This window comes from Melozone crissalis, unplaced genomic scaffold (assembly GCF_028551555.1).
Source record: "Melozone crissalis strain CALT ecotype California unplaced genomic scaffold, PUWL_Pcris_2 ptg000008l_1, whole genome shotgun sequence".
Taxonomy (NCBI): Eukaryota; Metazoa; Chordata; class Aves; order Passeriformes; family Passerellidae; genus Melozone; species Melozone crissalis.
In genome coordinates this window covers 13,979,455-14,005,987 of record NW_026535786.1, presented here as the reverse complement: position 1 = coordinate 14,005,987, position 26,533 = coordinate 13,979,455, and the positions used below count along the sequence as shown (strand labels likewise).

Genomic DNA, 26,533 nt, shown 5'->3' with positions numbered 1-26,533 from the left:
TTTGGGTTGGAAGGGACCATAAAGATCATCTTGTTCAAACCCATGTGCCATGGGCAGGGACACCTTCCTCTAGACCAGGTTGCTCAAGGTCCCATCCAACCTGGCCTTGAACACTTCCAGGAATGGGGCATCCACAGCTTCTCTGGGCAACCTATGCCAGTGCCTCACCATCATTACCGTAAATAATTACTTTGTAATATCTAAACTTAACCTACTTTCTTCCACTTTGAAACCATTTTCTTAACCTGTCACTACATGCCCTTGTAAAAAGTCTCTCCATCTTTCTTGTAGGCTCCCTTCTGGTACTGGAAGACTGCAATTATGTCACTCCAAAGCCTTCTTTTCTGATCCTTACTTACAGTGGGAAGCATTTTGCTTACCCAGTCTCCATCCTGCTGTCCATCCTCTCAAGATGTACGAGAAGAGAGGACTCACTCATTTGAAGACTAAGGCAAAAAAAGGTGTTAAGTACCTCAGACTTCCCATCAGTTGTTACCAGTTTTCCAGCATTGGTTATCAGGGGGAGGTACACCTTCTTTAACCTTCCTTTCCTGGTTAACTTAACTGTAGAATCCCTTCTTGTTATGCTTTGCATCCCTTACCAGGTCTAGTTCCAGCTTTGCCATGACTTTCCTCACCCAGTCCCTATACAGGGTACCTGTCTTGATTTCCACTGCCTGTGCATTTGCTTCTTTCCATCTGGTTTTCCCAGCAGGTCCCTACTCAGCCATGCTGCTCTCTTGACTTCCTTGTCTGATTTCTGGCTCCTGGTTGTTGGCCTGTATTGAAGACTCCCTTAGAGATCTGCCCCCTCTACTCTGCTCCATGCCCTGTTCCTAAGGGCAGGCTCCCAGGAGATCCTAATGACCATCTCCTTGCAGAAGTGGAAGTTTACTTTCCTAAATTTCGGGCGCATAACTTGACCCCTTACCTGACCCCTATCGCACAAGACATGCATGCATGAGAATTTCAGTTTATATGCAATACATGCATTCAAAGGCTTATTTTGTCAACAAACTGATGAGATTGGGCCTTTTCAAAACTTTTTCCTTCACTGCTATAAAAAACCCAACTGCTTTGTCTTTGAGAGAACTGATCTGGAGTTATAGCTGTACTGCCTTAAAATTATAGTGAGGATAGGATACTCTAGTTTTGTACCATGAGGTAGCAAGGAAATTTGAACACAACACATCTCTTTACAGTTGCTCTTAGTTGCTTATTTTACAATAAAAGCTACAGCCATCTTATCTTCAAGGGAGTTTCCTAGCTAGATACTTCATGTCTACACAATACCCCAGAGCAAGCAAGCATTTTCTTTTCTTTTTTTTTTTGTTTTTGTAAAGTGTAACTTTTCTATGCTTCTCAGAGAAGTTAGCGTCTCAGTCACAAAGAGCACTCTGATTATTTTTGTGAAGGCACAACATAAAAGGAGCATGAAGGATTTACCTGTTGGTTTTGGTAGGCTGTCACTGTGGTGAAAACAGTCTCAGGGAAGTTGAAGGTTTTCACCCCATCTCCTGAAGGAACTGGCTTTGTCGGAGAGAGATCACTGCTGAAATCCTTGCGGATGACATGAACACGAGGCTGATACTTATGCATTGAATGTAAGATTATCTGAAAAGAAAACAAAAAGAAAAGGACTTTTCTTTCCCCCAAAATATTTTACACAACATCCAGATGTACAAGAGAGCAGGGATGGAGTAAGAGTTAATATGGAGAAAATTATCCTTTTCTTACAAGCATGTATGAGACAAAGTCTGTGCTGTGAGCAAAGAGAAAAGTGCTTTATAGGGTCAGGCAACATTTTGAAGAAAAGCACTGAAATAGCAAAAAAAACCCTCCATAAATCTGGAAGCAACCACAGACACGTGTGCCCAACAGGACACAGGAGCATCAAAGCAGCAGCAGCACCCTTTCAAGTCTGAGAGGAGCAAGGCTAGGACAGCAGGCACCAGGATTAACTTCTAACTTACATGGCCTTGATCATCAAGCTCGTTGTTGGTCAGCTTGAGCTTGTCAAAACTGACCACCTGCCTCATCCAGGTGTCTCCAGAAGCCAGGGAGTCAGGGTGGATGTAAACCCTGGGGGGCACTGGGGAGTCAGCATTGCCAGCCACCATCCACTTGGAGCTGTGGTACACATACCTGAAAGAGGAAGGGTGGGTGGCTAAGGGAGGTTTTCACTCACTGCAGGAACACGTCCAGGGCTCCCCCCTCCCTGCCACCCTCATGCACCCCAAGCTCTCATTTGCAGTCAGGGGAGAATGTGCTTTATTGCAACCTCCTACCTTCTAAATGAAAGCCAGATTACCCCTGAGCCACTTGTTCAGACTTGATTCCTTATTAAAACCACCTTGCAGTTATTTTCCCTGTAAAACTCTGCCACATGTGCCTTCTCAACTCCTTAACCCTCTCTGAGCCAGAGTAAGAGGCTGGAAAATATGGTAAACAAAGTCCTCTCTGAAAATTATTAATAAATACCCTGCAATTTCTGGAAATCTTCATTGTATCTCATACCAGACTTTGGAAGATACGTGTGGCTTCACCCAGAATGGACAATATCCAATAGATACCAGTAAAACAATTGATAAAACAGAATTTCTGGTTTGAAATGTTGCAAAAAAGGGAATTCCATATAGCATTACATACATTGAGATTAGAAAAAAAAATTTTGTGTTCCTGTTCTAGCCATCCTATATATGCCATAAATTTCTCTACCACAGCTTTGTCTAGACACTTTTTTCTCCTGATCTGCAGCTCTTTCCCTCAAAGGCATTTCTCAAAGGCATTTCACAAACAGTTCTAATGACACCTCTGAGCTTTGCCCTGTGCTGCCCTTCATTGGGTCTCTACTAAGATGCCCCAGTCTCTTTACCTACAAACAATTACTAATTTCCTGTATTGTCACAAGAAATTGGGGGGGGGGAAGAAAAAAAAATGAAGGGTCTTTTCCTTTCCTGTTAATTTGCTCTATGTGGCTGCACAAGTCAAGCAGGGCAAGAAAATAAATGTATTTTCAATGTCAGTGTTGCTAGAACACTCTTAGAAAGAGGAAAAAAAAACCATCCAGCTGAGCATCAAACACTGTCTTTCTGCTTCCCAGGAAAAGCATTTTTCCTGAGAAAGAACTCTGTACAATTTGGGAAGAAAAATGTAGTATTTAGCATTTGAAGCGGAGGTTCAATTCTGAATCCTTGAAATGTGGTTCAGTCAAGACTGTTTGGAGAAAAGACTTGCTCTCAGGGGCCTTTTAATAAGAATACATAAATCACATCAGTCTGGAGAGTTTTCTGGGATGCAGAGGATCATGAGTTTTCCAGAGTATTTTTTAAGATCAGAAGCCCATTAATATGAGAGAAATCTCCTCTTCCTGTCTTTAGCTCAGCAGTGGGAAGTTTCTCAGAGACTCCAAACTGTAGATCAGGGACCAGTATTCACTGGGGCTGCTGTGCTGGACACAAAAGTGAGCACTTTTGAAACAGAAATCACCCAATCCAGTTCAGGCCAGACCTGAAGGGCCTGGCTTAGTTCCAAGCTGCTCCTTGCCCATTCCTTTTTTGAGGAAGTAGATTTAGGGGCTGGAGATAACTCAGCCCCTGGAGATAATCCCCATTGATAACTGCAGTTCCCTGAGACAGTCATTGCTAATTGTGTCAATCAGGAAATGCATGGCAGAGGTCTCCTCAATTAAATCTGCTACTTGAAAAGAGAAAGATTTCACTCCAAAAGTGCAAGAGAATGTATTAAAACTCTGAGTTTGTGTCTAAAGATGCTGGTCAAATCAGCTATGTTGGTCTAAATCAGTAGGGTCTCCTCCAGCCCATGTTTGCAATGGTGTTTAATGCAGGCGTCTGTCCTAGGCTGTCATTGACAGCAAAGCTGGTACAAGATTCCTTCCTCTGCCCCTGAAAAGCTTACCTGTATCTCTTGTTATCCACAGGGACAATGTCCATGGCAATATAATACTGCTGGTGGGGATCCAAGCCTGTAATTTTCACCCTCATGGCTGGAAACATTCTCCTAGGAAAATAAGAGTAGAAATAAGGAAGAAAATGGTGAATAAGGAAGCTGAAGAGGCTCCTTGTGCTCTCTGGCACCAGAAGTGTGCTTCCTTACACAGCCCAGTCCTTGGCATGACTCCTCTGGGCTTGCTGTGGGTAGAAAAGACTGTGCTGGCAGTGCTTTGAATCTTCAGGTTTTTCCCACTTAGAAAAAGAGGTAACAGGATAACAACCGTTAAGTAATGATAAAATACTCACAATCAAGCACTCTGTTCCCAGTTTCTAGCAGACAATTCTGCTACGCTTCACACTAATCATCTTCTCTAAGGCATTCCTAGGATGGGCAGTGTACCTTGTGTTTTTCCCACTGGCCATCCACCTGTAATTCTTCTCTCATATTCCATTAAATGCAGGATCACTTTAATTCTCTTTTTTTGAGAATGTCACATTTCAGTAAAGAGTTTAACAGTATTGAGGTAACATTTGAAGCAAATGCATCATCCTGAAAGATCCTGTGGCTCTCATGTTTGCAGTTATTTAAGAAAAACATCCCTCAAGTTAATCTATTCTTTAGGAAAGTACTTCACATTCAGCAGAAACACTGGCATTATGTCATGGCTTCCTTGAGCTCCTGGTAGTGCAATATTTTTAATAGATGTTGTCTTTTCTATGCCATATGATCCAGATCTATCTTAAGCATTTTCTCCTGATAGACAAGGTATGGAACTCTAAACCAACAAGAAACAATTCCCAGCCTTTTTCTTCTTGTCTGAGCACAAGTTGAGCTCTGCTAAACACAGTCACTGTTGTGGAAGTGTTTGTAGCTAGGCAATTATTTCAGAAGAGAACAGATCACAACAATTTTAACCTTAAAGCATGTTAGTGTTAGTGTGGCTATGGCATAATTTCTCCTTCTTAAAAATTTTATGGTGGCCAGTAGACCAATTTCTATTCAACACCTCCCTCAAAGAGCATGCTGAGGAAATTACTTATGCCATATTATATTTCTAACTCATGTGGTATTTTTACACCTTCATAAAATCTGAGGAGCCGAACTGAATGAGGTGCAGGAGGAATTGAGCAACCCTGAAATCAGAGCAGAGCACTGAAAGAAATCCTGCATTGTTTCACTGACTGTTAACCCATACCTGAGCTCTACCTAAGTGGCTTTTCAGCCTTTATCTGAGAAAACCTTAAGCTGAAGTCCTACAGGATGGTGTTACTCAATTAAATTGCTTCTGCCTAGAAAATACAGAGCTTTGGTAGGAGAAACCCCAAAAGTACTGCATGATTATGCAAAATCATATTCTGCTTCTCTGATAAGTAGATATATCCTTGAGGGATGGAAGTATGTGGATGGAGGGAGGATATTAAAGGGCAATTTAAGATCACAATGCCAAAATAGTAGGAAAGTGTACAAGAAATGTTTCTAAAAGTCATCCCTACAAACCATCATGGCACTTCCTCTTCTATTTAATGAGAAACAGTGAAATGTCGAAGAAGATTTAGTTCTCCTTCCAACATTTCTGTTTCTCAAAGTATTGCTAGTGAATACAGCCTGGAGGAGGAAGAAAACAGGAAAGCTTGTGACATCTCCAGGCATGTCTCTCAATCTTTGCATGACACGGATGTGATCATGAGGATCATCTATTTCATTCTTTCCCAGGCAAGCCTCATAGAGCCCCATGCAGAAGAGTGTGGGAAGGAGGAGGATGCTCAGCCTTTGCCTTACCCACAGCTCTTTCATTTAAGGCCACCCTGAGAAGATAAGAGCTGACCTATTAGTAACTGCATCTGCTTAGGAAAAGGGCATTTATCATGGGGGGTGGGGGAGCACTGCCCCACAGCTGCCACAGCACAGCTAACCCGAGTTATGGGAGACGTAAAACTGTCAGAAAAATCGTCTGCAGAAACCCTTCAAGGAGAGAGCAATTTGTGCAACTGATGGTGTGAGTTTGCTAGTAGAATGACTGGGGGGGAGGTGGGGAAGGAATAATGGATTAGTCTTGAGTGGCTTGAGGGCATTACCTTGTTTCTGCCACAATGGCTCATTAAATCTGCCAAGCCAAATGGGTACAGGATGTGGCATTTTACAGTCCAGCCCTCTTTAATTAGAGAGAGGTGGCTTGGGAGCAGCTAAAGAGGTAGGTCATGTTTCAGAGGGTTGATGAGAAACCCAGGATTAAATCAGAGTCTCTTTGGGTCTGAATCTGCACATTGTGTTTTGAATGAGCTATGTGTCCCAAAAAGTTCTCTCCAAATCTGCAGCCCCGTGTAAAGTTGCAGTATAGCCTGTGGGGTTGTTTGCTTATGAAATGCCTTGTAAAAGCTTACCACAGACCATTCAGCAGGCTTAGAGGCTAATCTCTAAAATTATCGGAGAGAGCTCGGCTGATCCCAATACTTTCTCTAAGGTTTAAGTGTATTTTTCAAGTTTTGTAAATTACTGCTGTTTTTCTTTTTCTGTGGGTATAAAAGCAACTTAGGTTTCTTTGCTATAAAGATGTGACCTGGAACTGTCACAGCAGGTCTACAGCAGCAGTGCTGTGTGGAAAGAGGGAAATGGAAAAGGCAGAGGCTAACAGTGGAGGCTTAGGGATGTGCTCGTGTATAATCCTGGTAAAGTCCCTGTTCTCTGCATTTCCTCTTGCCTGGCTCTTGGTTGCCCAGAGGCACCAGCCTTATAAAAACAAGAGGCTCAAAGGTTTGGAAGGAATTCAGGCCATTTCGATATGGCTGGATTAATAAACAGTCAAGAATCTTTCATCTAGAAAGCTATCAGCTTCAGTCAGCTACAGACATGAGGGCTGCCTTTTTTCATAGGGAACATGTGATGACATCTGATATATTTTAGGAGGAGGTTCTATATCAGCAGCAGTTTGGGATAATCAAGTTATTTATATGTTAGCTTTACCACTCAGCAGGAAAACAGTCCTCCAACACTTAAGATTGTGTACTTATACATGGTACCCTTGTAGGGGAAATATGACATGATATGAAATAATTTATTAGCACTGATTTAGGACCACTTAGAAGTGTTTCAAAAAACATTTTAGTAACAACAATGTGCCTCAGTGTACTCAATTTCTGGTTTTCTCCATAATGAGATTGGAGTTTATGAACATCAAACGTGAAGAAAACTGATGATAGAAAAATACCTCTAGAACTTAGTTAAAAAGTATTTGCCAGCACAGGAGTGTACTCATATCAAGAACCATGTTTGGGAACTTTCAATAAAATAAAAAAAAAAAAAGTTGGGTTGTGGCAGCTAGCAGTATATTTTTTGGTGGTGGTATTCGAAATTTTCTTTTAAAATACAGTTTAATTTTACTTTGTAAAAAATGATCATAGGAGGAGGATCACAGATATATCCCCAAACTGGGGTTTTTTCCCAATAGAATAAAGTTTCAGTTTCTTACCCTTAAGTTAGGAACTTAGATAAGAGTAGATTTGTATAAGGGTGACATCTATTAAATGCAAACCCTAAAGTGAAGGGATGTGCTCTTCAAATGCAGCAAAAGAAATAGACAGAATAGTCACTTCCCAGGCATACAAATAATCCACTTGAGAAACTCTGCAAAATAATCTGATTTAGGTCTGCAGATTAAGTACGCACAGTGTTTACAATGTATGTGAGTTTACAGGGAAACCTGAAGTTATCCTTGTTATTTCATATCTCATATTTCCTTGCATTTAAGATTGAAGCCAAATGTAGATTTCTTTAGAGAAACAAATGTGTAAGGAATGAAGGAAAGGAAAGGAAAGGAAAGGAAAGGAAAGGAAAGGAAAGGAAAGGAAAGGAAAGGAAAGGAAAGGAAAGGAAAGCAAGGCAAGGCAAGGCAAGGCAGTGGAGGAATGCCCTTCTGTTTCCCTCTGCAGCACGGGATTATGTAGAGATTGTATTTTGAGAGGAAAAGCTGAGGGCAGGGCTTGGTAGCAAATCGATTTATTGTTTATGAAGGAGAAGGAGACCAGAAGATCTTCTCAGTAGCTCCCAAAGGAGACGTTCTTCTTGAAGCCGTACCAAGGTTATCTGGCCCACAGAGCCAGGAACTCTAAAATCAGTTTGATGGGTTGCTATGAGAAGTCCTCTCCATGGCCCCTTTCAACATCAACAGAGCTTGATTACAAAATCTCTTCTGCTCTCTCTAACTGAGGAGCTCTTTGGCACCCACCTTTCTTTCCACTGTAAAGGAAAAATAGCACCTGGTAATGCGAACAGCCCTGAGTACATTCTATGAAGAGCTCAGACTCATTATTTCAGGAAAGCAAAGAGACTGCAGGCAAAGTACCACTTAACCTGTCAGGAGGCACAGAGAAGTCAGGAGAGGACAAGGTCACCTCTTTCACTCACGATGGCTTTTTCCAGTCTTACTACCAATCCTGGCCATCAGCATTTTGGTTTGAGCATTCCTGAGCACAGTTATAATAACTGTGATATGGCAGATGAGCTCATTCCCCCCCCATTGCTGAGGTGAGGTCCCAGCTCTGTGACAGGTAGAACCTGTGTTCCCAGAACAGTAACTCTGAGATGTGCTGGAATGCATGGTAGCATTCATAAAAGCACCTCAATAAACAGTAGGCAGCTGTTCCCTTCCAGAGGAGGACTCCAAGCACTCCCTGCAGGTATTCCCCCAGGAATTTCCCCCCACTTTGGGCAGCACTCCTATGCATCAGTTACCAAACAGTTACCCCTACAGCTCAGGTGACCACGGACATTAAAGAGGGACTGCAGGGATGTGGGAAAGGTTTCAAATTCCTCCTCTGATGCTACCACCATGATCACTGTTAGTAAAGGAGAGTAGAGAAAAATAGTTAAAAATTATTTTAGGACTAGTTGTTCAAATCAGTGTGACCTGAGGCTTGAGATGAACTTATTTTATTTTGTACAGAGTCCAAGGTTGGCTTTCAAACAAAAAGGAGATAAAGGTAACTGCATATTTGAATGACTGCAGCTGACAGCCATTTGCATCTTTTACATAAGGAACAAAGGTGTCTTTTTATAAGCATCTGATTAAAATCTAAAAAAAAATGCTTTGATGGAAAGGAAAAAGGAAGAGTTATAAGAGGACTGGAGTAGGTTTATGGAAACAGACAAAAAAAAAAGACATCTATAAATACAGCATCAAGAAAAACAGCAAAGCAGAATTGGAAGTGAGTGAGAGTAGGAGTCTGAAAGTCAAAAAATGCAGGGCAGGATATAGCCCCATAACTATGTTTGAAATGAGAACGTAGGTTAGAAATTAGCATTACACAGCAAGAGCAGAGAGACCTTGTGGGGACAGGCAGGAACCAGGCAGTGCTTTACAAGTCATAGAAAATTAAGGAGCAGCTGTAGTTATAGGCAACTGAGTCTGTAATTATAATGGCTTTCAAAACAAGAAGGCCTTATGGGACTCAGGGTTTCCAAAGAGAAAGCAACAGGAGTAAAATCTTCTGTGGGGGAGGAAGCAGATGCAAATTACTCTGTGTGTCTCTAACAATTCGAATAAGTAGTAGGAAATCTTCAGGAAATAACACCAGTTCTGCTATTTAAGCCAGAAATAATAAAATCTAATCTCTGGGACACGCCATGTATCATGCATCCCATATGGAGAAACAGGACTGCTAGATCCAGCTCTCACCCATCACAAACACATCGTCTCTGAGAGAAAACTCTTTAACCTGTTGAACTGTTTAACCATTTAATTTGAAAATTCTATCACACCAGTAAAGACTATCCCCAATAAACAGGTGTATTACCTAAAGAAACTGACCAGCTCTTCATTGTGGTTTGCAATGATTAACCTACAAATGTAGTCAACAGAAAAAGAAAAAACAGCAGAACTCCAATATTGTTAACATCACTTCTGGAGAAGAACATCATCGAGTAGAAAAACCACATCTATTTTGTATTTACATAGATTTACTGTGGGCAGTGATGTGACAGTTGGCTAGCAGGACTCAAGTAATCACAAGCATCTCCTTTCAAGTAGAAAGGATATTATTTAGGATTAAAATGAATATATGATTTGCATGGGAAATTATGACTCTATTGTGATACATGATCTTCTGTAGGTGAGAAAATTATCCACAATGGAGCTTGTAAGATGTCAGAAAAATCAGCTACTTTGTTCAGAAATGTGTGAGTTGCCAAGACACTCTTCATACCATTAAATTTCAGCCATTTTCATTCAAACTGGTGGGCAAAGACATATTTATGCTGCTTTTAGGTCTATCTACTCCATGTATCATCAGAGAATTCATTATAGTTAATCTAACAGGCAATAATGTTTTATTTTAAGTTTCTGAAAACAGCATGGTCCAGGCACCAGGACAATTAATCCAGAAAGAAGGAAGATGGCTCTTCCAGTGCCGTATTTAATGATGCTGGACAGATCCCTTAATCTGTCTAGGTCTCAATGTCACCACCGATGAAAAGAGGATAATAATGATTGTCTCTGTGTCTGCTTTAACATCTCCAGAGAGGAGGTGTTGCACAATAGCAGGTGATATCATTCCTGTTGCTTTGCCTTTTCTGTTTGAGGCAGGTCAAAACCAGCAGCCTACTCTGTACTGGTGAAAAATGCTTCCTTTGCCACTGAAATCTAAAACTGGGAGCTAATCTGGCTCTGATAATATTTTTCAGGGATGATCTGTGTTATTTGTCCAGTGTAATTTTCCTTGGATTATCTGGACTTTCTGGGACTAGAGAGCAATAGCACTCACTTCACAAGAATGTAAAACAACAAGTCGAGCTGTTCTGGAAAAATTTGAGAGCACAGATATGAAACAACGCTGTAAACAATAGAGCACGGTGTATTTTCCCCAAAACTTGGGTAAAATTTCCCTGCTGCATGTCTGCGGCACAGGCGGGACAGCTCCCGGGTCGCTCCCGGCGTTTGCTCGCCGTGGCGGGCTCTGTCCGTGGTGCTGATGTTCGCCTTCTCCACATCAATCGGAATTTAAACCTCATTAGGTGAAGGTAGGAAACGGCCTGCTCATGCAAACGTGCCTAAAAATCCTAGTTTGGGACACCTAGAAATGTACAACTACCTCTAGGTTGTGTTTTGGCAAACAGACTCCTAGCCATTTTTAAATGGGGGTCAGCAGTGAAGATCTTTGCCTTGGCTAACCTGTCATGGTGAGGTTTTCCTTTTTTAAAAATCTAGCTAATTAGTGGCTCTTTCTAACCTCAGCTGTCATGGTATCACTGCAATAGCAAAGGAAAGTATTAGGGTTGCACAATTTTTATACAGGAAGTCTTTAACACTGCATCTATTTAGATCGGCAGGAAGACATTCACTTGGTGCAAAGGTGAGTTTGAATTTCACTATATTTGAGATTAAATTAATAAGCTCATGAAGCGCTATGGAAACTTGAAAGGAGACTCAAATGGCTCACCCCCAAATTTATAGCTCATCTTAAATTCAGTACAGTCAACAGTACAATGATTGTTTCCTGATTTATTTGCTCAAAGGAACAACTATCTTCAATGGTTTCCTGCAGCTGCCACTTCTCCTTTGGAGCCACTTATTCAAACAGTCATATGAAACAACTTCACTTGTCTTAAGAAAGCTAATAGGAAACACAGCTGAGAAACTCAGACAGCCATTTAAATTTTTATACATGTTTATCCCTTTGGATTATAAGAAGGAATAAAAAACTTTCTTTCTTAAAAACCAATTAAATAAAAATTGGTTTGTTTGGTTATGATTCCTTTTTTAACTAGACAGAAATCCAGAGATGTCTTACCTGCCTGCTTTTGTGATGATCATCTCTGTCCCAATGTCATGAAATCTTTTCCAGAGGTCTGCACACTGCAACTCTACCTGGATCTCTTCCATGGATGAAGGTGGAGGAGGCTGAGGGCCTGAGCCACCAGATGTAAGGTCAGAGTGGGAGCCAAATGAGCAGGACGTCCTTTCTGCCAGCACCTCTGTGTCTGACCCAGTGCTCTGTTCTGAGTCTGCAAAGTAAAGAAGCCAGGTAAGACCCTTCAGTTCTACCTGCTGTGAGGGGTAAGAGAAGGAAAATCAACACGGGGGTGCTAAAGAATAGTACAGTGGCCTTTTATATGGCATGCATATGTATGGGGTTTTGTGATTTATATCCTGATATGAGGCTTTGAGTTTCCAACATGATATCTGGCTGCTTTTGCAAAATTTTAGAAACATCTGAAAAAAAAGATCCTTAACATAAAATATAAATAGTAGCAAGCAATGGTGGGAGTGTAAAATATAGATGAGAAACAGAAATGAAAAAAAAATGTAATTCAACCTATCCTTTCAAGCTAAGATAAGGTAGGCTTACTGGAAAACTACATTGCATTTAATTTAATATTCTCCTGCAGTACTATTAAAGAGTTGGTTATTTTTAAACAACACAGGTTTTTATTCCCTTTAATATCTTCGTCATCAAAAACAATGAACGTTTTTCTATTTGGCAGCACTATTTTGGAAATGCGTTTTATTTGCTCCTATAAAATTTTTTTGACCAATGATATTTCCTGGAAAGATACCCATGAATCATCTGGTGAGAAAAATGCTCTAGGCTACTAAAGGACAAAAAAAGGTGATAGTAAACATATGGAATATGCTACCAAGGAAACAACTGAAGCAAACTGCAGAAAAGATCCCATGTGCCACCCATATGGGGGAGAAGAAGAAGATTTTCCCAAAAAATAAACAAACAAACAAAAAAGTGAGGTTCAACTAGTTTAAAAGCCCAGGCTGGCATGTTGAGTCAGGTGGCCATTTCTTTGCAAAAATATTTAATGTATTTATTAGGTAGATATGCTGTATATATTTAGTCCTCATTTTCATACAGAGGCCTAAGGTGAAATTTTGCAAACAGCAGTGTTGCACACCCAAATTGCATCAAAATAATTCACAATACATTCTGCAAAGTAATGTGCTTATGTTTCCAGCCTCATTTTTAATAGATTTGCGCTACTATTATGTATAGATGATATTTAGGAAAATAATAAAATTACATTAAACACTCCATCAAATGGCTCAGGAAGAGTTCTGTGAGTTTCACAGAACAAAGAGAAGCAATGTTTTAGAGTGTCCTTCTTGCTTAAATCAGTAAAAGCATCCCAGTGAATGAACAAGACAGCTATTTACATGTGTTCTATGCACATGAAGAAAGAGTTATCTCTGTCTGCAAAGGAAACCTAAGGAGACAAAAAGTAACAATCTGTGCTAAAAATGTGATTAAATCATGGCATGTAAAATTCCTTCCATACCAAGAAAATGCCAGAAACTCTTTAACAACCCTGAGGTATTGGAGGCTGACTCTGAAGTTTACAATGTTTCTGAGAGATGTCTCCTGGAGCAGCCTATACATCAGTGCAGGTCAAGAGGCGGCTATGGTTAAGAGGAAGGAGGCAGTGAAAATACCACCCACAGAACCACCATCCTCACCTCCTGCCACATGGAAACATTTCTGGAAAATCCATTTTGCTGTGGTATGGGCATAAACTGTTTGACTGATAGTTTATGAGAAACTTCCAGCCCCAAGGGTCATCAGCCCCGAGCATTTCTCTTTTATGAGAGCCCTAGGTGATGTCACTGGACAGTGGACATTTTGTTTGAGGGCCGTTTTCAGTAAGTTTTGTCAGTTATTTAGGCAATCTGCCAGGACAATGTAGAAGTTCTGCAGGAGAGAAAGGTTCAGTACTTATTGCTCCCAATCCATTTTGAAAAGGGAGTTCTTTATGTCTCCCATGGACTTCCAAGTTAGGCTGAAGCAATAATAGGTCTATCCCTCTAAAGAAGTGCAAACTTATGCATAGAGGATTGTTACATGGAGACCAGTCCTACATCCAAAACTAATATCCTACACACAAGGTGATTCCAGACAATATGGGATAATCTCTTGGGTTTCTGTGGCCACAGGACAGATGATCAACCTTACAGTACAGAGGGGCTGAGACATTTGCTCCCTGCTTCACTACCCCAGTGACACTGGAGCAAATCTTATCTTCTTCCTCTAGCTGAAATTATTCAACCTCAAATTGTTGGAGAAGTAATCATGAGAAGGGGTCACTATGCTTAGGTCTCCCTAGGAATGGTTAATCAATTTTTTCCTTCAACAAAATGAGAGGATACTTTACAAATCGCAGTAATATTTGTTTGTATACCTGCTCATGTCCTAAAACATTAACCAGAAGTCTTACACCTTCTCTGAGACCACAGAATACTGAATCAGTTACACTGGGAAAGACCTCTGAGATCATCAAATCCAATCTATGACTGAACACCACCATGTCAACCAGACTATGGCACTAAGTGCTGCATCCAGTCTTTCCTTTCACAGGGACAGTGACTCCATCACTTCCCTGGGCAGCCCATTCCAATGTCTAACCACATTTTCTGTAAAGAAATTCTTCTTCATGTCCAACTTAAAGATAAACTATACTGGGAGTCTGAAGGGACTAGATCTAGGGAAAAGCAGAGCCGTCCTTCTCTGAGGAGAAATGAGGTACTAAACTGTGGGTCTGAATCTGAAGAGATGGGCTTAGACCACATCATCCGGGCTTGGTTCAGGCACTCAGAAACTGTCCTCTGAGGCAGTATGGTAAATGGCCAACAGATGGCACTTGGCTGGGTGCTGTCCCCACTTCCTGGACAGCCTTTCAAACTGGACATGTGTCTGGAGCTTTGGGAATCCCTGGGAATTAAATGGAATAGCCTGCTGCAAAAAATTAATTATCAGGGGTTTAGCTCCGTCTCACTGATTTATACTGATACTACCCCAAGCGACTTTACAGATTTCTAGAGAGGCCTTTAATCATGGAAGTCGAAGGAGAGCCATAATTTTCCAAGCTGGCAAAAATCAAAAATTGTAAAAGGAGTTCACTATTTACTGTTAAGTCAGTATCTACCCAAATATGTGGTACCACACAAAGGAGAATAGAACTTTTTTCCCCCAGGGATACTACTTTGTGCCCTGAGTTATGAACTATTATTTCCCCCAAGTTAGTGTACAGAACAGTGACTACCTCTCCTTCTTCCAATTTGGAAAATTGAGAGTTACTAGTGTTGTTGCTCTTAGTTCAGACTCAATAGGCACTGAGACCTGTTTTGAGTTTTCTTCAGCCCTTCCTGAGCTAAGCTCTCCTGAATGCTGTCACCCAGTTGGAGACACTTAGTCCAGATCCAGGGATTCAGGGGAGGTTAAGTGCATCTGAAATTCAACCCTAGTGACACTTGATTTCTTCATGCACCAGCTTCAGTGAGGTGCAACTTTGCTAAACTCAGAGAAATTACTTCTACTTTACATCGGTGTGAGGAGAGGGAAAGCAGGCAATATCTCCTGAAGCCCAACATGATTTACAAAACTGTGAGCACCCAGAGATGCAGCCTGGGGCTGGTACTACATATTGTGTATTACTGAAGGACAAACAGAAGGATTTCTGAGGAAGATAAGATACTTGTGGTTTCTTCTAGCTCCAAAGTGACAAGATAAGAGTATTTGTCTCTCCTTTAAGAGGTGCCTTATACAAAAGCCCACATTCTGAACTCAAGGTTCCAGCAGAGGAAAATGCAGATTCCCCATGACCTAGCTTCCTTTCAGGGCAGGGAGACCTTCTCAGAATGCTGCCCCAGGAATGCTGACTCTCCTGCACTATGTTAGGTGCAATCCTACTGTGTCTGGTTGTGGCACTCAGGGATATGGTTCAGGGGGGATTCTGGAGTTTGACTGTTGTAGATGATTTTAAAGGTCTCTTTCAACCCTCACAAATCTTTAATTTGTGCCACCTTAGGCATAAGTTAAACAAGCCACAATTAAACTAATTTTATTATTTTCTCTTGCTAGGTAACAGTTCTTGAGAAATAATGCTTCACAACCAGTTCATCCATCACTGGCCACTAACAAAAGTGGGAGTAGATGCAACTGAGGTTTCTAAAGTTACAGTATTTCACTGGACTTTCAGTTGGGACTGTGTCAGGTCAAAAGGTGTCTTATTGCTTTTACAGGAACCCATAAACTTGCACTTTCTGATCATATTTGTTTTTCTTCACGAGGTCATTCCTCTCACCTGCCTGATTGAAGCAGGGCCCTTCCTGCTGCACCATAGCTACGGAGGTGGACATCTCCAAAGCTACTGCTGACTGCAGTTAGTATCAATCTGCCTCCTTCATTTCCCCATTCTTTCAAATCTTTTCTAAAACTATTCACTTCCACTCTTGCTCATTCTTTAGGTTCTTTTTTCCTGATGTTTCCACCAATTATTTGTGCTGTTCTGTGGAGTGATGTGTAGCCAGAAGAAAACACAAACATTTTGGTCTTTGTGGAGACAGGCATGGTGACCGCAGGGAAATGCCAATGCTTAACTCTTACAGACTAATAGGTTTTTCCTTACAGATAATACAGAGGAAATACTAAAAAACTCTCCCTTGTTACAGGAACTTGCTGGACAAACAGACTGACCAAGTGTTTTTGACCATGGGACCTGCACTGATCTGTCAAAGCCAGACAGGTTATTGCAATAACTGCATTTCAAGGAGGTCTAAACTATCTAATGGGAAAATACCATAAATTTCATGGAAAAGACCCCTGGATTCAATGTGCAAAAAAAAGTCTCTAAGGCCTGAAGGCCATAACTCTCTTTCGCTGTCACTGTGCAAAAAGAGTTCCCTTTTCTACTGCCCCGTTGGATGGCCTCCAACCATCCCTTCTTGCCACGCTGACCGTGCATCCAGCTGCTGACTGCAGTTCAGCTGAATTGGAGGACAAGAAATTTCTCAGCACTTTGAGCAACCTTTGAGTCTAACCAGACCAGAGGGTCACTTTCAAAGCTTCCAGGCCATTTCTGAGCTTATAGAACAAAATTAAAGTAGTTCAGATTTTTTTCTTTCTTAATCACTTTCACACTTCTACTATCTCTGTATCACCCTGGAAATCCTCAACTTATATTTTTTTTCTGATCCACAAATCCCTAGGCTTCTTGTTGGTAGAGAGGAAGGAAAACATCATTCTGACAAGCATGGTGACTCTGAGGTCAGCATTGAGTGCCCCAAGATGATAGAGAATAACCCCAACCAGTTTCCAGCACCAGTGTCCTGGGATCAGAGCTGTCCCACACAAATCAGCAAGGTGCTCCTGCCTGACCTGTTTCTATGACTCAGCTGGCCAGTATTCCTCATGTAAATTTTCAGGGTTTTCATCAATTTGGTAAGAGACACAAACTGGTATGTGAGATATTAAAAGACAGTTTTCTACACATCTTCATAGAAGAATCTTCAGCAGAATTTTTTGCTGCAGCTGGAGCACAGCAGGGATACTGCTCCCCTTACTTAACCAATAAAAAATAGAGCTCAGTTTAGTCCTTGGCCATATCATGCAGGTCATGCACTCAACAAATGTTTTACTTTAAACTATCAAAAATGTAAACTACAGGAATGGGAACAATGACAAAAGACTTGCATACATAAAACCTCACCTACTCAGAGGAACCCAACAGATTTATTCTCTTTCTCTCATGATTTTCCTTCTTATTTTTTTTAGGTTTTTTTCCTCCGTATGTGTAGATATCTAATGTAGATCCTGTCAGATTCCATTAGCATAAAGATTTCTCTTGGGTGGAATGTGGCAGCTGTTACAAGCTGTTAGGGGTTTGGTCTTTTACTGTTTATTTTTATTTGCAGGGTTTGTGAATATTTAGTGCAACAGGTGGTCTTTCCCTCTCCCCTGCAGTTGATTTGCTGGTCATTAGGACCTGCAGATTACAAAGTACAAAATCTGGAACATGTATTGACAAAGAAAACCTGGGGAACTTCTTTTGGGGTTTGTTTTTTTTTCCTATGAACTCAGCTGAAATTAGCAGAGTGGACACCTTGCCTTTGCTGCTGGTTGCAGACAGATCTCATGGTTCTTTTTAGATTTATGATTTTCAAACTGGCTACTGCCACCCCATAAGATCAGCAGCCTAAGAACCATGCATAAAGCAGTGTGACATTACTGGAATTTAGAAACAAAATGTCACAGCCCCATAAAAGTGAAAGAACAGAAACTCAGTAATTCCAAACAGTTTGTAAGAGTGGAAACTTATCTGGCCGTGGGGTGGTGGCTGCTGGTGCAACAACTTCAGGTACACAACTGTTTTCCCTGATAATAAACACTTGGGGAGAAGCTAAACCAAAGACCTCAGTAATGTCAAAAACACACAAGAGGTCTGGCTGTGGCAAAGGCAGCAGGAGCAGCAGAGGTGAAGCAGTCTGGAGTTGAAGAGAGCTGTTCAAATTAGCACGGTGTATTTTGCACAGCTGATCCGGCAATTGCTCTTGCTGTAGGCAAAAGTTTCTAAACACTTGGTGATTGTAACCATATGGACACACTGCACACAACAAATAACACAAAGATAGTTCTGCAGGTGTTCTTAAAGATTATCTTATCCCCCTGAACTTTTCCATTCACTCACAGGCCATACTACATTAATCATCCCTTCTCCCAACATTAGCCCATTGTTGACTACATACAGCTAGAATTTATAACCTGTTTATTACTGATAATAGAGCCATAGAATTATTTTTTTGGTCAAAGATATCTTCTAAATTTTATCTCATGTATCCCTCAGTAATACTTATTATTATTGCATTCGTGACTGCAAGCATCAGGATTTGCTGATCTGGAGACAGCACAAACCTGTCCAAACCAAGAGCTTCATCTATACTCGTGATGCATTGCAGTCTCAGGCAACCAAAAGAAGCATTCAAGCAATTCATTTCTAGCCTAAGACCATGAAACCACAAAATGGCATTCATATCAGCAAGACTCAAAAAGACAAAACTGGAAGATGTAGAGATGGAGAAATGTGGCATGGACAAGCGGAATGACCTGACTGTCACAAGTGGCACCAATAGAGACAGGCTGGTTCTGAAGTGTAGAATTCCTCTGGCACTCAAACCTCAAAACCTTCTTCATCCTCCTGATATATAGTGCTATAAGGTGTTTTATTAAGATGACTTGAGCTGACAAAACATGCAAAGCCCACTCAAAAAATGCTGCACTTACCCAAACTGGGTTTAAGGCCAGTACAGTTATCACACATCTATATCCCCATGGCAAACACAGCTAGTAGGAGAATATAAAAGCAAACAGAAAGACACCAAAAAACCCACAGTGGCTTTGGCTCTAAATGCAAGTCTTGCATCAATTTGAAAGTGCACTGCCAAGAGGTGACTGCCTCTGCCTTGTCTTATTCTGTGTAAGACTGAAAAAAGACACACAAAACTCAGCAAAGAAAAAATCACCCTGATTCAGGGGTATATTCCAGCTGCTCTGCTCCACTCCAGCAATGCAAAACAGCTGTAAGCCTGCTTTAACCAGAAAGTTAAATTGGGTTTATGACTTCTCAGTATTGGCAAAGAAGTACAAAGCAGCTGGAGTTTACTAGTATACTCAGCCCTGGGGGCTTGCCCTTAATAGTTAACTTTTGCTCCAGTGAGAAGAAAGAATATAAGCCACAGTTAAACTTTAAAGTGGGTTTTTATCTCACAATCTATTGTGATTTTTCGAAGAATGCTGAGAAAAACAGAACTTGTACTATGCCAACATTCAGTTTAGGACCAGACATCCAAGACATCAGCTCCAGTTTTGAAATGCACCAGCTGAAGGTGGAGATGCTGACTGCTGGGCTCTGAACTCATCCTTGGCAAGTACAAATTCTCATTACAGAGGCATAAGCTAGGTGACCAAGATTGTTCTGAGTAGTACCACCGTGTAGGCTTTCTTTGTAGACTTCATACCAAATCCCATTGTATTCTTTGAGTAAAACTGCCTGCGAGTCATCAATCCATGCTTTAGAATATCTATCACAACTAAAAATATCTCATCAAATAGGTGTCAACCAGAAACCTGTTCTATAAACTCTCCCATCTGTGGATGGTGGTAACTTGTTTGTTTAGAAGAATTTTATAAGCATATTTTTTCCCAGCAATCATATTTCAGGAGAACAAAATCATCTGAAGTAGCAATAGTTGGACTCAGGGTTTGATATTGTATTATTGTCTTCTGGAAAGCAAGAATGGCTTGGGCCTTCAGTATGTCAGACTAGCTTTGAGGAAAAAGAAATTTGAAATTCCAGCATAGAAGAAACCAAGAGATTCCTAAAATTCCCTGAGGAGACTCTCTGCAGCTGTCACTCAAATTTGGCTTAGGACAAGGAATCACCAGTAAAGCCTCACAAAAACACTGCTGAGTAGTGAATAATTATAAAGACCATATTTAAAATTATACAGGAATTTAAAATGAGCTTCCAGAAAAGTAAGATTCAGTTAAATCAGAAGAAAAAATAAAAGAGTATAATATTGAAGAAGGTACAGAAGAATGCAGAGAATGGCTACCTTTAAAAACATGAGAGGTACAGGAGAGAAAAGTGGGATGTTATTAAAAGAAGAGGGAGGTGAAATTGATGACAACTTTAATCTGGCCAAGATCCTGAACTGTACAGACTACAAAGAATTTGTCTGGCCAATGTCCAAGAGTTTGTGTAAAATTAAAGAGTGGAAATGCACTTGAAAGTTAGAGCAAGCTAAAAAAAAAAAAAGAGACCGGGCATTAGATACATTATATGCTGTAGCCTGTAAACACAGAGTCGTTATTCTTATAAATAAAACCATACAACAAATATTTAGAGAGCAACTCAAACCAAAATGTTGGCTCTAAATAACCACAAATTGTGCAGGAGTTTGAAACTAGATCCCAGCTCTGTGGCAGGCCCTTCCCTGTGGAAAGGGGCACCAACTCTGGGACAGTCTGTTTCTGGATTCTGCGGCTAGGACTACTCTCTGCCAGAGAGGAAAAGAAAAATCCTTCATAAAAAAAGGAAAACATGACACAAGATTAAGGCTGCAGAGGTGTCCATTCTCCAGGAGACCAATGTGAAATCGCTGGGAAATTAAAATGACTCTGAAGTCCAGATGATACTAAAGTTTTTTGTAGGCATAAACACAGCTCAAACAGAAGAAGTTTAACATTTTAAATATTTGCAAGCTGATACTTGGTGGCCTACGAGCCACAGGAAAAGAGACATTATATATGTTTCCATGCTTTTATCATGACAGTAGTATCAGGGAGTTAGATGGTATCTTAACAACAAAAAGGATCCTATATTTCCATTAGTCCTTTTGAACTCTTGGCACTGCTTTCACACAGCAGTGAGTCCCACCATGTAACTGTGCACACAAGAAGAGAAGGAGTACTTTTTATTTGCCTTTATAGTATGGCTGTCCATTTTCTTCAGTGCTGTAACAAGATATATGCCACTCTATGTATTTCCTTTCTAAATGAGACTGTTTCAAAAGGAAATCATTAGGAAATTTCTATGGGAATGGTTTCACAAGAAAAATGCAGCTCCATTAGGCTGAAGTTTCAAGTTTGAGTTGTTCATTTCATTCACAATCCACAATTTTCTTTTGGGAAAACAGTAATTATGAGGCTAGTCCTGTTGAACTGTTGTTTGGGTTTGTAATAGTTCAACAAATCATTAAAGTGCATTTTTTTCATCTACATGCTACATTAGCCAAGCTGTCTGTCAGACCTCCCACATCTCTTTTCTGAGCCAGACTTTGGAAGACTATCTGCCCTTGTACAATTTAGATTGCCCTCTATCTAAACTTCTTGACTGTAATCCAAATCCTTTCAGATTTCATTCATAACAAAGCTTCTCCTTGACTCTAAACACTGCAATTGCTCACTTGCTCAATCTGTCCTATTTTTATTACATACATGAGTGCACACACAAACACAAAGACACATAAATACATGCATGGAATTGAGTGCCTAAAAATGTATTTGGGGTTTAAATCAGTGATCTGCCCATGGCTCACACAGCAGAAATTACAGTATTTCCAATGATACTTTCCATTGGGAAGTTTTGCAATCTAATGCTCTGTTTGCTGTTTTTATCATCTCTGCAGAGTGACCAGATGCTTTCCTAAGCAATGATTCTGGAGAATTTTCACAAATGATAAACATATTCTTCCTTTTATTTCCTTCACATACAACTGTCTTCATCCAAATCAGACAATTTTCTGATGATGGAGCCGTGCAGGTAGGCTTGAGAGAAAAGATTCCCCAGAAGAACCTGAGCACAGTTCTGGTTTTATTAGCTTCTAGCATTTCAAGACCAAGCTAGGAATAAAAAAAAATATTTTTAAAAGTGACAACATGGGGGATGGATTTGGTATGAGTTCATGGGGGACAGAACCACAAGTGACTGAATAGGTTATGAGGCTGTATTACAACAGTATGGTGCATGGACCTGGAAAAGATGCATTAGGAACTTCAATCAAGCCTGTGCTATGAAAAGCAACTCTGTCATATAAACACAATTTAATTTGAAATCTGAAATATCACATACACACGCCAAGGCCTAAATTGAATTTCCCTTCAGAATACTTCTAAAATCCCACAGCTCCCATGTACTTCCACAGAGGAAAAGCAGCACAAAACTGGTGACTTAGCCTGAGGGTTCAGCCTCTGTGAATGCATTCTCTCCTTTTCCCTTAACATTCATGCTCCTTAGATGTGCATTTGTGGCTTGGCTTTTTCTCTTTCCTTTTAGCAACTGTCTTCAGCTGAGGCTCCCCCGGTTACATCCCAACACACTCTGCCGACCGCAATCCCACACGTCCAAGTCCCCACATGCCATCACACACGCTGCTTCCAGGAAGCGCTCGCTGCTGGACTTTGTTCCTTCCACTGAGCCACCCTGATTTACGCCTGCTGAAGCCCTGGTCCCAAGTGCCACAACACCTCCACTGCACAGTTGTCCCACACGTGTATATCCTATCATCCAAACAACAGATGCACCAGCGTGCGTTCACACACATACTCCCACATCTGGTGATCACAAGCTCACTGCAAAAACTCCATGGGCTTCATTCATCTTTACAGAACTCACAAACACTTCATCTGTACAACTGAAGAGGTGTCTAACTTTTTCACTTTGCTGGAAGAAGTATGAGCTTTTAATGTGGCATTTACAGGCACACACAGGAAAACACAACCAATCACCTGCACTTACTCTAAAAGCACTTATTTAGCCCTTCTGAAAACAGGGCATGAATGGCTCTGACATAAACACTTCACAGGAGTTGCACACAATAACTTTACATATACACTTTTCTATTTCTTAGTCATACCTGTGCCTACGTGCCTTACCTACTGTGAGGCTCACTTTTCCACTTTCTGGTTAGAAGCTGTGCCAGAATAAAACTGATAAAAGGAAGTGGAGAATCATCTCCAGATAGCTATTAAATTAAAAACATCCCACTGCTTAAGACTAAAACTGATGATTGCATAATTCAGCATTTCTGAATGTTGGAAATTTCCAGTCTGTTTGCCTTTGTTTCTCTCATCCACATCTAATATAAAAGATATATTCAAGGAGAATGTTGGCAAAACCTTCTGATAGTTTGGTATTTTATGAAAAATACTTTAATTCAGAATGTTCATGCCTGCCTGACTCTCAATTCAGCACTCTAGAAACAATAGGATGCCCCACTGTGATGTCCTTTGGGAAGTGCATGGTCTGGAAGCACTGAAGTCACGAAAGTCTCAGGTTTGCCTGATTCCCCCACCAGTGATGTCAAGGCAGCAGTGGTGTCCTCAGAAAGCAGCTGGTTTCTGTGACCTCAGATAGCACCCTTTAGGGATGTCAAAAACAGGGCCAGTAATTTTCTGTGTATGAATATCCACACATTTTCAACCATGCAGAACTAAACTATTTCATAACCCATTCTTTTAAAAACCTTTAAATGCATGTACTACACTTGGAAAATTATATGCATATTTTGAGCTTGCTGAGGGTTCTTTCCAACCATCTTTTCTCTAAAAAGTTGGTCTTTTGGCAGCAGAAAAAAATGGCTTGCTGTATCTTACTGCAGATGAGAAGAAGAAAACAAAGATACTAATGAATTACTACATTTAGAAAACAAGGATTAACATTTTCATGTGAAAAGGAAATCTACAAAATTCTCAACATTTTCAATCTCCACTACAACTAAAAATGCAAATATTCCACATATTTTTGAAGTAGAAAATGAGAATTTACATCACCATTAACTTCTACTTTAGCCTTCATTATATGAGTTTAAAATAACATCAACAGAGAGCACATCGAATTTGCAGTCTCCAGATGTCTCCCAAAAAGCCCTGTTCAACCTCACTCTGCCATCCAGCTTTGGAGCTTCCACACTGAGACATTCCTCTCTCACTTAGGGGTTTCCATCACAAACAACTTGGCTCAGAGAAAATGAAACGTGTGCTACTTCAGAAAATGCACAGAATGGAAAGTCAAATTCACTCAAACTAAAGGCCAGAGATTGAAAGACCTCCATAGACACCATCAGACCAAGAATTCAGTGCCTGTCAGTCCTATCAGTATTTGTTGCCATTTAGCATATTCCCCACAAAAGGTCTTAATGGAAAAATGTGTGACTTTTCTGACATAAAGATGATTCTTCACACCCTTCCCAGATGCTGCTGCAGATTTATCTTATTTACTGCTGACTTCAAGAAGAACACAGAGGAAAAGCAGAGTTTAGTTTGTCATTGGGTTTTCATTGGGAGCGGGGCGTAATTGTGCAAGCAAAGAGATAGCACATTCCTTATTTGGCTTCTAAACATATTATTTCATCACTTAATTTATTATCTCTCATGCTCTTGTGCATCCTCCCGTGCCCTCCTTATTGCTGAAATGCTACCATCTGTGGCTCAAAACTTCCTTTCAGCCCTTCCCATACTGCAGCATGAAGTGGTTGGAGAGAAGCTCTGAGCTAGTAAGGGATCCACCAGTTCTCGTGGGGAAAAAGAGGAGAAGAAAAAGATAGTCTCAGAAGAGCATACTTTCCTTCCCCTCTCCCCACCTTCTCTTCAATCATACTTCTGTCACCTTCTTCTTGTGTGGTAAAATTTGATGTGAAAAGCAGCCTGGGCTTGTGTCTGGTGCTGCTGAGTTTGACCATGTGGCTGCGTGAGGAGGCAGCAATTTCCTCTCCCAGTACAGTCCAGAAGCCCCACAGAGATGCTTCAAAGTGAATCTCTGACCCACCCCTTGCAGCCCGGAGCCCAGCAGGGTCTGAGATGCAGCTGGGCTGCTCTGCAGAGAGATGCAGCATGGAAGACAGAGAGGGAGGGAAAGGACAAGGCTAAAACAGAAGAAAAGAAGTACAACAAATGTACAGGGTAAGGAAGGAGAAGGAAGAGGCTGGGGATTAGGACAGTTTATTGGGTGGAATTGTCTTCCTGGCAGCAAAAGCTGTAAAGAAAGGACAGTCCAGGGGGCATTACACCTTCTCACAAAAAACCCAGCAGAAGGAATGGCAGTGAGCCAGGCTAATGTCCTGGATGCCACACCATCCCTTCCCTCCCATTGCACAGCTCATGTCAGTCTGGCTTTGTACTGCTGGCTGCAGGGCTGATCTGCTCGAGCTGGTCACCTCATTTCCTCCTGTGTGCATCAGCTAGGGAGGGACCTCTTAACCCATCTCAGCAGCTTTCTTGCCCACATCCATTTCGTGATGGAGGAAAACACTAATGCAATAGGGAGATGTGGGGTTGCTTCAACAAAACACTCTTTGTTGCATAAAGCACCCAGAATCCTGCCTGGCATTCTGTTTTTGGCTCCTGAGAATCTGTTTTTTACATAAATTTTATGTCCTTTAGGGGTAAAGAGGCTAGTACTAAAATGCTTTCACACATTTGCACAGAGCAGTTGCAGGCAAGTTCCACTGAGGAATAGAGATTTTAAAAAAAGGAAAAGAAAACCAAATAAAGTGAAAGAAAATAGAAGTGGCTGGCTGAAATTGAATGGCTATTTCCCTGGCTGAATTTCAAGATATCTTTGCAAAATGCCACTTTTGCAGCCACAGTTACCTTTCTGCTGCTAAAAGAAGTTAGGATATTTACAGAAAGGTAAACTAATGAAATTTGTTGGCCTCACTTGAAAATAGGAGCAATGGGTTTTCCCCAGAAGGCAGCAAAGCAAATCTGACATTGCATCTATTACATTCCCTTGCCTCTCCGTGTCTTTCTCTGCAACCAGGGCAAGACCCTCACAAGCTCATTATATTGAATATTTCACAGAAAAACAGCTAACTTGTGAATTTTACTCTAAAAAGTGTGCCTTTCTTGAAAGGAAGACACAGCTAGAGAATAACCAATTCCTCTGTGTACTGAGTGGGAGGAACTGGGAAGGTCACATCCATGGGACATGCTTTATGTAATAACTGTGGCATTTCTAAATCCAGGAAGGCATCTCCATGTCAGCTTATAGGGTTACTCAGCAAGCACAACTCTGTGATTTTTCTTGAATAAAGAATTCCTTACACCGATGGACAATCAAAAAATATTCAGTAAGAACTTCTTGTACAGAGAAGCCCTCAGAGCACAGGGCAAGTGTCCTGGGCTGGATGTTGCTGAGATAACCTAAGTATCCCACTGCCTTCACCACACTCCCCTAGACCTTGTTCTTCTCGGGTCCCTCGTGTTCCAAGCAGCAAGAGGTCGTGCTTGTCCCTCCTCTCTGGAGGGACAGG

The 26,533-nt window shown here is 41.0% G+C and overlaps 1 protein-coding gene across 1 annotated transcript in view; it reads right to left on the bottom strand.

Moving 5' to 3' along the window:
• TBX15 (T-box transcription factor 15) overlaps positions 1-26,533 on the bottom strand; it is an 88,121-nt gene that overhangs the window by 23,668 nt on the left and 37,920 nt on the right. Inside the window, exons 2-5 of the mRNA XM_054269989.1 lie at positions 11,736-11,949; positions 3,919-4,020; positions 1,974-2,145; positions 1,447-1,614 (exon numbers count right to left, since the gene is read on the bottom strand). Of these exons, the coding sequence (XP_054125964.1) occupies positions 1,447-1,614; positions 1,974-2,145; positions 3,919-4,020; positions 11,736-11,949 (656 nt within the window). The remainder of the gene's footprint in view (positions 1-1,446; positions 1,615-1,973; positions 2,146-3,918; positions 4,021-11,735; positions 11,950-26,533) is intronic.